Source organism: Oncorhynchus clarkii, chromosome 22 (genome assembly GCF_045791955.1).
Source record: "Oncorhynchus clarkii lewisi isolate Uvic-CL-2024 chromosome 22, UVic_Ocla_1.0, whole genome shotgun sequence".
NCBI classification, from domain to species: domain Eukaryota; kingdom Metazoa; phylum Chordata; class Actinopteri; order Salmoniformes; family Salmonidae; genus Oncorhynchus; species Oncorhynchus clarkii.
Genome location: NC_092168.1, coordinates 22,470,905 through 22,485,250, shown reverse-complemented (window position 1 = coordinate 22,485,250; position 14,346 = coordinate 22,470,905). Strand labels below are relative to the sequence as shown.

Sequence of the window (14,346 nt, the reverse complement as noted above, 5' to 3'; positions counted from 1 at the left end):
AGAGTGAATAATGAAGTAATGAATAATGAAGTAATGAAGAGTGAATAATGAAGAGTGAAAAATGAAGAGTGAATAATGAAGAGTGAATAATGAAGTAATGAATAAGGAAGTAATGAATAATGAAGTAATGAAGTAATGAATAATGAAGTAATGAATAATGAAGAGTGAATAATGAAGTAATGAATAATGAAGAGTGAATCATGAAGAGTGAATAATGAAGAGTGAATAATGAAGAGTGAATAATGAAGTAATGAATAATGAAGTGAATAATGAAGTAATGAATAATGAAGTAATGAATAATGAAGTAATGAATAATGAAGAGTGAATAATGAAGAGTGAATAATGAAGTGAATAATGAAGTAATGAATAAAGAAGAGTGAATAATGAAGGGTGAAGAGGGAGGGAGAAAATGAGAGAGAGAATACCACACTTATGCAGCACTATTCAATAAGAGTGATACAGAGAGTATTTAACGATGGATACAAATAGACCAATCAGTACAGTTTGTGTGTGGAGTGAGGTTGCAACAGATACCTGTCAATACTTATGTAGAAAAGCCTGACATTTGACAACCTTTAGTCAGCGATAAAGAGAGAGAGAGAGAGACTCATTATGGGCAAAGTCTTACTTTGTTGATGAACCTTGGAAGGAAAGCGAGGTGACAACAGTATTTGTCCCTTTACCCTGTAACATAGTGCTCAGAAACCCAGGGGGCCATTTCAGGGGGTAAACATAAGGTCTGGCTTTCACTCCCAGATAATGGGTTTAGAGCTGCTGGGAAAGGGGGAGATTTTTTAGAAGAGATAGGAGACATACAGAAGTACAGTACACACTAGCCATACATCAGCCCCTTCCATTTCATACAGCCCATAACGTTGAGTACTAGGCAGAGCAAGAGGTTGCAATGAACAGTGACATTTAGTGAGATCCAGACTCAGTCACTTAGGGCTAAATGTCTGCAAGACCTTCATGGAGAAATAGACTGGCACACATAAACAAGAGTCATGGAGCAAGGCTGAATACATTACAGCAAGGCAAGGTTATACACGCAGTGTAGCCTCGCACTGTAGTCTCTCTCTCTCTCACACACACACACACACACACACACACACACACACACACACACACACACACACACACACACACACACACACACACACACACACACACACACACACACACACACACACACACACACTGCTGAACCAATGACTGACTCACGCGATCTCAGTGGCACCAGAGGTAGCTTTTCCACACTGCTGCTACCCCACCTCAGAGGGCTCCTCCTGGGCTTCCTCAGCATGTCTCCCCCTGTCTGAAGACCAGACTCTGGAGGTCTTCTACTGATGCTATTGCTAACGCTACAGCATGCACTTTAATAAACTACCCCCCACTGTGCAACTACTATAAAAATGCCCTCACAATAGCTTACTTGTATTGCTTCTAACACTGTGCTGTGCTATGCTAATGATCTCCCTAATTGTGATGTATCACTTCTGAGTCACTGCTACAACAACCTCTACTGCTGCAACTACAGCAACTGCTCAGTCTACTGTGTATTGTCCATCTGATGAGACTACTGTGTATTGTCCATCTGATGAGACTACTGTGTATTGTCCATCTGATGAGACTACTGTGTATTGTCCATCTGATGAGACTACTGCTTGGCTGCCTTCTTTTATACCTTTAAAATGGGTCCCAGAGTGACTTTTGGGTTTGTACTCTATGCCTGCACGAGCAAGTGTACACCCCCCAGTATGGCGCAGAGAAGCCCACAGGAAACCTTGTGTGTGATGATCTGTGCTCACTGCCCTAAAGAAATCCTTCCAGAACCTCATGCCTAGAGGAAAGGACCCAAGGACCCACGGAACACCCCCCTCACCTCACCCCACATTCCTTCCCCTCCATCCCACACAACACATTCTCTCCTACCGTTCCAGTCCCTCCAGGAGTTCCTTCGGCTGGCTTCGGGGGTGAAGGGGGAGGCCAGTCCAGAGATGTCCAGGCTCTGGATCATCTGACTCAGTCTGTTCATGATCCGGGAGGGCACCTCGCCCGCCCCCTCCCTCAGAAACTCATGGACAGACATGATGGACCGCGCTGCTCCCACACATCCAGAGGTACCCCAACCCAGTTAGACCGCGCCGGTACACACTCCAAGAGGTAAGTGACTGGTTCTGGTCCGGATCAGTTGCAATGTACTATCACTCAGAGGAGTGATTCAGCACACACTCACATGCAGTCTGTGTGTAGAGGTGTGAATGCATAGTGTAGAGATAAGTCAGCCAGAAACAGGAGTCCAGTTCAATCCAAGCAGAGCCAAGTCCTTGTCTGTCACTCGTGCCTCAGCCAAGACTGATTTCAGAAAGTGCAGTGGGCCCGGCACTGAACACACACACACTCACACACTCCTCATCACGACCGAGCTAGAGTGAAGCATAAACACTTAAAGGAGAGAGAAAGAGAGAGAGGGGGAAGAACAGAGGGAGAGGAGGAGAGAAGAGGAGGGGTAGAAAGAGAGGGCAGCCGTTTAAGCACAAATCCCCTTCTGCTGGGGCTAATTATATCAGCCATTGCTTCTACCACTAATCTCTCTCAAGTCTATCCCTTGTTCCATGGTGGACCGTTCTAAACATTTTTAAATGCAAACACAAATCAGATATGCCAGCAATCACACATGGCTCAATTGTTCAATGAAAGCTCTGGGCTGCTAGAGGATTTAAATATAGATGAGTGTAGTGGCTAGTCATTGAGTGAGGGAGCTGGTTTATATTGGCAGACTCCATCTCATGGGAGCCGGTTAGTGTCTACCTCGTTTAGGCATATAAGCTTGGAATAGGTTAGTGTGCAGAGATGCGGTGATAGTCAACAGGCAGGCAGGTTAACAGACTGCGGCTGCTACTGTAGGCTGTGAAAAGGTGAGAGGAGTGCCTCTCTCTCCCATACTGATGAGAACATTGTAGAGAAGGAGGCAAGACACCACCACTGTTGTCTCCACCTCTCCATCACACCTCCACTCCATACACCTCTTCCCTCCCTCTCGCAGCCCTCGTTTGTCATGTAGGTGAGCTTCACCCCTCATTCTCAACCTCCTCCCATCTGCTGTCTCTCTTCTGCACACACAGAATGCTGGGGTAGAATGAAAATGTGCACACCCTGGCAGTCAACTAGGAATAAGTTGAGAAACACTGATCTGAAACAAGCATAGGCTCCTGGCAACCCTGCTGGTCATAAACCACAGATACAGGAGTCCAAGCTGACCTTGCTGGGTTTTCAAGCTGGCTCAAATCATGCAACCAGCAAACCAGGAAGATTGTCAGAGACACTCCCTGTTGGAGGGGGGAGAGAGAGCGAGAGAGAGAGATACTGTGTGTTCTGCACTGTACAATTCAACTCAAGCTGCAGACAGCACTGACCCTGCTGATTGAGCTCAGATTGCTCTTTATGTGATTTCTGATCTAAACTGCATCTCGCTGCAGATAGACTCTCAGCTCATCAGGAATATAAAGTGTTGTAATCAGCAGAGAGGGGGCAGAGATGTTGGGCAGCAATCACTTCTGTCCTCACCTCGATTTCCTAACTGGCTGATTTGACCTACTTCTAGTCAATCCACATCCACACTGACACATCTAGATCACAGAAACCCTGACTGGGCATTATCTATTGGAATATGTTACTGTGTAGATCATGAGACAGAGAGGTGGCATCGTTGTGCGTGATTGTTCGAGCGCACGTGCACGCATATGTGTGCGTAGGTGGGCCAGTGGGCATGCACCATAGGTGTGTGTGTGTGAAGCTTTGGACAGCCCTATAGAGACAGACCGGTAGTAAAGCCTGCTATAACGGAGCTAGGATTTCTACCCAGGTTTAGGAGGAGTTACCTGGTGCCATCCAACAGGAAGCACAGCTGCCCTCAAAGCTCTGGGTAGAAGGTGCCCGTCTGTACAAGCCTGTACAGGCAGATGGATAAGCAGTTTGCCAGCCTCTAGCAGCAATGGGCATAGTGGGTGATATGAGAACTGTGCAGTTTAGTCTACACATAGTGGGCCATAGACATGGTGGCACTGTTTCATCTGTTTTTTATATTAGGGTCACTAATCTGGTTTATTATGGTGTCCATCTGAATAATGGTTGATTTTGTGCATGACAGTGAAACGCTTAATAATTCTAGTTAATAGTTCTGCTCATGGGGTTTACAACATGCTTGACTGGTTTCAGATCATGTTACAACATTATAACTCAAGGGGCTTTATTGCCATGGGAAACATATGTTAACATTGCCAAAGCAAGTAAAGTACATGATAAACAAAAGTGAAATAAACAATAAAAATGTACAGTAAACATAACTCACAAAAGTTCCAAAAGAATAAAAGACATTTCAAATGTCACATTATGTGCAAATAGTTAAAGTACAAAAGGGAAAATAAATAAGCATAAATATGGGTTGTATTTACAATGATGTTTGTTCTTCACTGGTTGCCCTTTTCTTGCGGCAACAGGTCACAAATCTTGCTGCTGTGATGGCGCATTGTGGTATTTCACCCAGTAGATATGAGAGTTTATAAAAATGTTGTTTGTTTTCAAATTCTTTGTGGATCTGTGTAATCTGAGGGAAATGTCTCTGATATGGTCATACATTTGGCAGGAGGTTAGGAAGTGCAGCTCAGTTTACAGCTAATTTTGTGGGTGCATAGCCTGTATTCTCTTGAGAGCCAGGTCTGTCTGTGGCTCTGATGTTTAGGCCGAGGTATGTATAGTTGTGAGTGCTCTAGGGCAATGGTGTCTAGATATCATTTGTAGTCTTGGCAACTGGACCTTTTTTGGAAGACTATTATTTTTTGTCTTACTGAGATTAACTGTCAGGGCCCAGGTCTGAGAATCTGTACAGAAGATCTAGTTGCTGCTGTAGGTCTCTCTCCCCCACTCCCTCCCTCCCTACTCTCTGTGAATGTTGGCACGATTTCTCTCTGATGGCCAGAGGGAAGTCACATTCTCCCTAACAACAGACCACAAAAAGAGAGACAAAAACAAGACATCTCATCAAAAACCAGAGAGACAGGTGAATCGTCTAGGTCAGGGGGGGACAACTCCAGTCCTCGGGGGCCTGATTGGTGTCACACTTCTTCTCCATCCCTAGCAAACACAGCTAATTAATCACGTCATTCTAAACTGAAGATCATGATTAGGTGATTTTTGGAGTCAGGTGTGTTAGACACCAATCAGGCTATCGAGGTTTGGAATTGCCCACCCTAGAGAAACACACGCCAAGTATTCCTCTATGTGAGCCAGTCTTGGCCCAAAAAATAAGGTATGGAAGAACCTGGGGGCTAATAGGGGTGAACCTCTCACCTGTCCATGACTGATTCCTCAGTATCAGTATCCTCACATCACACAATACACACGCACACAGCATACAAAGCACACACACTGCATACAAAACACATACACAGCATACAAAACACACACACACACACACACACACACACACACACACACACACACACACACACACACACACACACACACACACAACACACACACGCAGAGCATACAAAACACACACACACCATACAAAACACACACACACACACCATACAAAACACACATACACACGCACAATTGGGGCGGCAGGTAGCCTAGTTGTTAGAGCGTTGGACAAGTAACCGAAAGGTTGCAAGATCGAATCCCTGAGCTGACAACGTAAAAATCTGTTGTTCTCAAATCAAATCAAAGTTTATTTCTCACGTGTGCCAAATACAACAGGTGTAGGCCTTACAGTCAAATGCTTACTTACAGGCTCTAACCAATAGTGCCTCTGAACAAGGCAGTTAACCAACTGTTCCTAGGCCATCATTATAAATAAGAATTTGTTCTTAACGGACTTGCCTAGTTAAATAGAAGGTCAAATAAAAAAATCTAAAAATGAATACAAAACACACACACAGAGCATATAAAACACACACACACAGATAATACAAAACACACACACACAGAGAATACAAAACACACACACAGAGCATATAAAACACACACACACAGAGAATACAAAACACACACACACAGAGCATACAAAACACACACACAGAGCATATAAAACACACACACACAGAGAATACAAAACACACACACACAGAGAATACAAAACACACACACACAGAGCATACAAAACACACACACAGAGCATATAAAACACACACACACAGAGAATACAAAACACACACACACAGAGAATACAAAACACACACACACAGAGCATACAAAACACACACACAGAGCATATAAAACACACACACACAGAGAATACAAAACACACACACACAGAGCATACAAAACACACACAAACAGAGCATACAAGACACACACACACACAAACAGCATACACAGCCCTCCCTCGCCCTCCTTTCGGCAAATCCGACCACGACTCCATTTTGTTGCTCCCATCCTATCCTATAGACAGAAACTAAAACCGTAAACCCCCTGCTCAGGTCGGTCCAACGCTGGTCCGACCAATCTTATTCCACACTTCAAGATTGCTTCGATCACGTGGACTGGGATATGTTCCGGATAGCGTCGAACAACAACATTGATGTATATGCTGATTTAGTAAGCGAGTTTATTAGCAAGTGCATCGGTGATGTTGTACCCACGGCGACTATTTTTAATCTGGGCAAGGTGACCGGAAATATGACCAAATACAAACAGCGTAGTTGTTCCCTCCGCAAGGCAATCAAACAAGCTAAGGGTCAGTATAGAGACAAAGTAGAGTCGGAATTCAACGGCTCACGAGAGGTATGTGGCAGGGTCTTCAGTCAATCATGGACTACAAAAAGAAAACCAGCCCCGTCGCGGACCCCGATGTCTTGCTCCCAGACAAACTAAACAACTTCTTTGCTTGCTTTGAGGACAATATAGTGCCACCGACATGGCCCGCTACCAAAACCCGCGGGCTCTCCTTCACCACAGCCAACGTGAATAAAACATTTAAACGTGTTAACCCTTGCAAGACGGCATCCCTAGCCGCGTCCTCAGAGCATGCGCATACAAACTGGCTGGTGTGTTTTCGGACATATTCAATCAATCCCTATCCCAGTCTGCTGTTCCCACATGTTCCTGTTCCCAAGAAAGCTAAGGTAACTGAGCTAAACGACTATCGCCCCGTTGCACTCACTTCCGTCATAATGAAGTGCTTTGAGAGACTAGTCAAGGATCATATCACCTCCACCCTAGACCCACTCCAATTTGCTTACCACCACAATAGGTCCACGGACGACGCAATCGCAATTGCACTGCAATTGTCAGCAGCATAACACCCTGCATACCACTGCTGGCTTGCTTCTGAAGCTAAGCAGGGTTGGTCCTGGTCAGTTCCTGGATGGGAGACCAGATGCTGCTGGAAGTGGTGTTGGAGGGCCAGTAGGAGGCACTCTTTCCTCTGGTCTAAAAAAATATATCCCAATTCCCCAAGGCAGTGATTGGGGACACATCCCTGTGTCGGGTGCAGTCTTTCGGATGGGACGTTAAATGGGTGTCCTAACTCTCTGAGGTCATTAAAGATCCCATGTCACTTATCGTAAGAGTAGGGGTGTTAACCCCGGTGTCCTGGCTAAATTCCAAATCTTGCCCTCAAACCATCACGGTCACCTAATAATCCCCGGTTTTCAATTGGCTCATTCATTCATCCCCCCCTCTCCTCTGTAACTATTCACCAGGTCGTTGCTGTAAATGAGAACGTGTTCTCAGTCAACTTACCTGGTAAAATAACAGATAAAAAAAAAAAAAAAATTGCACTGCACACTGCCCTAACCCATCTGGACAAGAGGAATACCTATGTAAGAATGCTGTTCATCGACTACAACTCAGCATTTAATCTCATTGTACCCTCCAAACTCGTCATTAAGCTCTAGATCCTGCGTCTGGGTGCAGCTGGGAACTGGGTCCTGGACTTTCTGATGGGACGCCCCCAGGTGGTGAGGGTAAGAAACAACATTCCACCCCGCTGATACTCAACACTGGGGCCCCACAAGGGTGCGTTCTCAGCCCTCTCCTGTTCTCCCTGTTCACCCATGACTGCATGGCCATGCACGCCTCCAACACAATCATCAAGTTTGCAGACAACACTACAGTGGGAGGCTTGATTACCAACGACGACGAAACGACGACGAAACCATAAGGCTCTCCAGAGGGTAGTGAGGTCTGCACAACGCATCACTGGGGGCAAACTACCTGCCCTCCAGGATACCTACACTACCCAATGTCACAGGAAGGCCAAAAAGATCATCAAGGGCAACATACACCCAAGCCACTGCCTGTTCACCCCGCTATCATCCAGAAGGCGAGGTCAGTACAGGTGCATCAAAGCGAGGACCGAGAGCCTGAAAAACAGCTTCTATCTCAAGGCCATCAGACTGTTAAACAGCCATCACTAACATTGAGTGGCTGCTGCCTACATACTGGCTCAAATCTCTAGCCACTTTAATAATTAAAAATTGGATGTAATAAATGTATCACTAGTCACTTGGGGCTAGGGGGCACAAGGAGTTCCCTAAAGGGAACACCCCCACCCATTCAGCTGAAAAAAATATTATTTAGAAATATTTAACTTTCACACATTAACTAGTCCAATACAGCAAATGAAAGATATACATCTTGTTAATCTACCCATCGTGTCCGATTTTTTAAATGTTTTACAGTGAAAACACAACATATATTTATGTTAGATGACCACCAAATTCAAAAACACACACAGCGATTTTTCACAGTCACAAAAGCATAAATAAAGATAAAATGAATCACTAACCTTTGATTATCTCCATCAGATGACACTCATAGGACATCATGTTATACATGTATTGTGTGTTTCGTTCGATAATGTGTATATATATATATATATATATATATATATATATATATATATATATATATAAATATAAAAAATCTCAAAATCTCAGCGCAGTAATGTTTTGATTCCAAAACATCCGGTGATTTTGCAGAAATACTCACAATAAATATTGATAAAAGATGCAAGTGTTATTCACAGAATTAAAGATAAACGTATCCTCTATGCAACCGCTGTGTCAGATTTTAAAAAAACTTTACGGAAAAAGAATAATCTGAGAACGGCGCTCAGAACCCAAAGAAATAGCTGCCATTTTGGCATCAACAGAAGCTACAAAAAACACTATAAATATTCACTTACCTTTGAATATCTTCATCAAAAGGCAGTGCAAGGAGTCCTAGTTCCACAATAAGTCGTTGTTTTGTTCCATAATGTCCATTACTAGTGTCCAATTAGCTGCATTTGCTACCACTTTCAGCTCACGTGCCCAAAACCTGACGCTGGTCCAGGCGAACTCGGACGAAAACTTCAAAAATATATATTCCAGGTCGAATAAACTGGTCAAACTAAGTAGAGAATCAATCTTCAGGATGTTATTTTTCATATATATCCAATAACGTTCCAACCGGAGCATACGTTTTCATCTGCAGCCAAATGGAACGATGGTGATATCAACAGACAAATGCGCAACAGGGAAATTGCATTCTGCCAGGACAGTGACTCATTCCCCTCCCATTCGGTCAAAGGTCACACCAGAGGCTCCATTCCACGTTCTACTGATTCTAGTGGAAGGCGTCTAGTGGAAGGCGTAGCAAGTGCTAACAGATCCATATCTTGTTTGGAAGTGAAGAGGCGATGACTTAAAATTAGACCCGCATTCAGAATTTCACTTCCTGTTTGGAAGATTGCCTGCCCCATGAGTTCTGTTATACTCACAGACATAATTCAAACCGTTTTAGAAACTTTAGAGTGTTTTCTATCCAATAGTAATAATAATATGCATATATTAGCAATCTAGGACAGAGTAGGATGCAGTTCACTATGGGCACGCAATTCATCCAAAGTGAAAATACTGCCCCCTATCCCCAACAAGTTTTAAACAATGCCGCTTTATATAATATTTACATACCCTACATTTCTCATCTCATATGTATATACTGTACTTTATACCATCTACTGCATCTTGCCTATGCCGTCCGGCCATCGCTCATCCATATATTTTTATGTTCATACTCTTATTCATTCCTTTACACTTGTGTGTAAAAGGTAGTTGTTGTGAAATTGTCAGATTACTTGTTAGATATTACTGCATGTTGGAACTAGAAGCACAAACATTTCACTACACTCACATTAACATCTGCAAACCATGTGTATGTGACCAGTAAAATTTGATTTGATACACAGCATACACACACACCCACACAGACAAAACACACACACACCGCATACAAAACACACACACACAAAAACACAGAGCATACAAAACACACACACACACACACACACACACACACACACACACACACACACACACACACACACACACACACACACACACAGACAATATCTAAACACACACACACACACAGACACACACACAGACACACAGACACACACACAATACCCCCCCCCCCCCCCCCACACACACACAATACCTAAACACACCCACACACCGTACAACACACACACACACACACACACACACACACACACACACACACACCCCTACACCATACAAGACACACACACACACACCTTACAACACACACACACACACCTTACAGCACACACACACACCCCCCCCACACACACATACCCCCCCCCCACACACACATACCCCCCCACACACCCACCCTACAACACACACACACCAACACCATACAACACACACCACAGTCCAGGTGACTACTTCATTAAGCTTCTAAGGCACTGCACCTCAGTGCTAGAGGCATCACTACAGACACCTTGGTCCGAATCCAGGCTGTATCAAATTTGGACTCATCAGACCAAATCTTCAAACCACCGTACCATTGCGAGACACAGAGTAGGTGAATGGATGATATCCGCATGTGTGGTTCCCACTGTGAAGCATGGAGGGAGAGTTGTGATGGTGCTTTGCTGGTGACAATGTTGTGATTTATTTAGAATTCAAGGCACACTTAACCAGCATGGCTACCACAGCATTCTGCAGCGATACACCATCCCGTCTGGTTTGGGCTTAGTGGGACTATCATTTGTTTTTCAGTAGGACAATGACCCAACACAACTCCAGGCTGTGTAAGGGCTATTTGACCAAGAAGGAGAGTGATGGAGTGCTGCATCAGATGACCTGGCCTCCACAATCACTCAACCCAGTTGAGATGTTTTGGTATGAGTTGGAAGGAAATGCAGCCAACAAGTGCTCAGCACTTCATCAAGGCAAAGGGTGGCTACTTTGAAGAATCTTAAATATATTTTAGATTTTGTTTAACACTTTTTTGGTTACTACATGATTCCATATGTGTTATTTCATAGTTTTGATGTCTTCACTATTATTCTACAATGTAGAAAATAATAAAAAATAAAGAAAAACCCTTGAATGAGTAGGTGTGTCCAAACTTTTGACTGGTACTGTATATTCAGTCCATAAATAAATTAAGTACTATTTAAGATGACATTTATTGAAACCGTAATATCAACTGGTCATATTATATCGTGGAACACAATCTTGAAAAGGCAGTATCCTCAGCAGTGGGCTTTCTAGTAAAAGCTATGGCTGTGCAATGTCATAGCTTTGTTTTGTTAATTTAGCAGAAAGACACACATTTCCCGAGCCCACAGTCAACACAACTATTTTATAGTAATATAAAATAATAATATAACACGACAGAATATTTTTCCAAATGAAAGAAGTTGCCAGTGAGAAGTGATGAATGCACATCTCATGCCTGGAACAGTTATTTACAGAGTGATCATTTGAAATTAGGCTCATTTTGGCGAGTTGAAAGACAATTCTTTCAGGGTTACAAACCAAAATGTGTTGTTTTTGATATACTGACGTTTGATTTAGTTTATGCTGCCTGTTCTTTGGATTTTTCCAAATGCATGAACAATTCCACATTGAACACTGCAAGCAACATTCCACCAAATAGTTGTAGCCTACAGGCCTATGTGATTTTGTTAATAGATGGAGCTTTGACATCCGTTCGAGTACTAGAGTAGCACTAGATTACTCATGCCCATGCTACTACACACAAACTACAGCCCCTCTGAGTAATATCTCAAAAGCTTGTATGATTCTAACGAGCAGACAGCCAAAACATTGACACTGGTGTTGCCTTGGTAACTGTTATTTCTATATTGACAGTTACAGACTGATATACCACTTCTCTAAGTCTGCCTGACCAAAATCCATATGGCCAATATCAACACTGGAGAGCAGTCCCCCTGGGCCTAAAGCTGATATTGAGCCTGTGTGTGTGTGTGTGTGTGTGTGTGTGTGTGTGTGTGTGTGTGTGTGTGTGTGTGTTAGAGGACGCCTTTGTTTGCGTGCGTGTGCGGGATCAAGCCATAGATGTGTAACTCAATAGAAGGCCAGTCCAGCAGGAGTCACATTAATAGGATGAGATGGATTGAGAGGATTATTGGCCGTCTAATAAGTACGTCCTGTGGCTAGGGAGGATCATATCTAATAAGTATATCCTGTGGCTAGGGAGGATCATATCTAATAAGTACATCCTGTGGCTAGGGAGGATCATATCTAATAGATAATACCTGATATTATGTATATGTAAGTACATGATGTCCATAATACACATAAAATGCACAACTGATATAGCCCACCACCTTTTAAACTCACAAAACTCCATGACAACCAGGCTTAGAACACTCACAGCAACAGTTCATGTTTGCAATCTGTGTGTAAACCTTGCACCAAAAGACAGTAGAAATGTATGATGGATATACATTATGACCAAAACCATTTTACACATACATGACATATAGTAAAAACATGGCTACGGTAGGAAGGAATGTCAGTGACAGAGGAGATGTTATGTGTAACTCGAAGTCAGGAGAGATGATGAGAGATATAGACGTGAAGTAACATGTTCTGGGCCACCTGGTCTCCTGTTACAGACCTACACATTTACTGTTGTTAACTTCAGGATAGTGGTGAAAGAAACAGAATACAATCTTGTGTTTACACCCATGTTTGAGTCCTATGTGACATGGTTATTGTAATACAGTAGTAACCATGTAATACAACAGGTATGGTGGTTATGTTAGAGAAAATCCTCTATGTGTCTATCTTCTCTATCATTTGATCTAAACTTATCAACCAAAGTATTCTAGAGCTGCACGGGTACTGACTCTAAAACAAATACATGTAAAGACATGACGTCACCCCATGACAACAGGCAGGAAAAACCAAGCCAATTCCAGAGTCTCCCTGCAGAGGTGCCGATGACTTCGGTCGATATCACACTGCATACACAAAAACACGTTACCTTTCAGCTCCAAAACACAGCTTCACAGAACATAGCTAAGTGTCCTCCCATACCAGTGATGGGTCGGTCATTGACAAGGATAACATACAAACCAATTAGTGTACAACTACGCCACATATAGCAATGTTTTAATCGTCATACTGTTGGGTAAGGCGACACTATCTTCTCAGATGTGTTTAAAATGAGCATGTTCTTGTTACCTAGGTTTTGGCTGTTCATGCTCTTGTTACCTAGGTTTTGGCTGGTCATGCTCTTGTTACCTACGTTTTGGCTGTACATTTCAGAAAAATCTTTCTTAACAACAGTACCTCCTGTATGTTACTCAGATTTCTATTGTTAGCGATGCTGTTGATACACACCTATGTTTTGGGTGACCAGTCGGAGACTCTCCAGCATCGTTCCTAGAGCCATCTCCTCCGTCTTCATCCACAGGATCATCCTCAGGAGGGGGAACGGGAGTCCTGTTAACCAGAAAAGGGACGCCGTGGCTGGAGAGAGATTGAGCCTGCTTGCCTGTCTCCCTGGTGCTTCAGACAGCCGATGCTGTGGTGGAGGGAGAGAGGGACTGGCGTAGCTGCTTATCCCAGGGGGGGAGGGGCAAGAGGGGGGAGACTGCACAGTCACTAGCCCAGGGTAAGGATGCTACTGGGGGGGGGGGGGGGGGGGGGGCTTGCCTGGCTGGCTCGCACTACAGATGGTGTGGAGGATGTGAGTGGAGAGAGGGGTGCTGCAGAAAGGAGAAAAGAGAGTAATGTTTTAGAGAAGAGATAGGATGCTGGCTGCAGAGGGGATGGGGAGGATGCTAAAGCTGCGATGGAAGCAGATGTCCCCAGCTGCAGTGACAGAGAGATGCAGAGTGGAGGATGTCGGCACTGGAGAGGAGGAAAAGAGGGGGCTGGCTCACAGATGCACTGCATGCACCCTCAACATGCACACACACAACGCAGACCTAGAGAAGAGGGGAGAGGAGGGGGATTGCCGCCAAGTCAGATTTTTGCAGACTCATACACATCACAGACACAA

The 14,346-nt window shown here is 43.9% G+C and overlaps 1 protein-coding gene across 4 annotated transcripts in view; it reads right to left on the bottom strand.

Annotated features, from left to right (window-relative positions):
• The window catches only part of LOC139380607 (guanine nucleotide exchange factor DBS-like), a 64,498-nt gene extending 50,556 nt beyond the window's left edge, over nt 1–13,942 (bottom strand). For 2 of the 4 annotated variants that reach the window (XM_071123452.1, XM_071123464.1), the window contains exon 1: nt 1,933–2,154. In XM_071123452.1, the coding sequence (XP_070979553.1) occupies nt 1,933–2,089 (157 nt within the window). In that variant the 5' untranslated portion in view covers nt 2,090–2,154. Of the gene's footprint in view, nt 1–1,932; nt 2,155–13,682 lie in introns of those variants that run through there. The other 2 variants (XM_071123462.1, XM_071123463.1) reach the window with 2 other exon arrangements.
• Between the last annotated feature and the right edge of the window lie 404 nt (nt 13,943–14,346).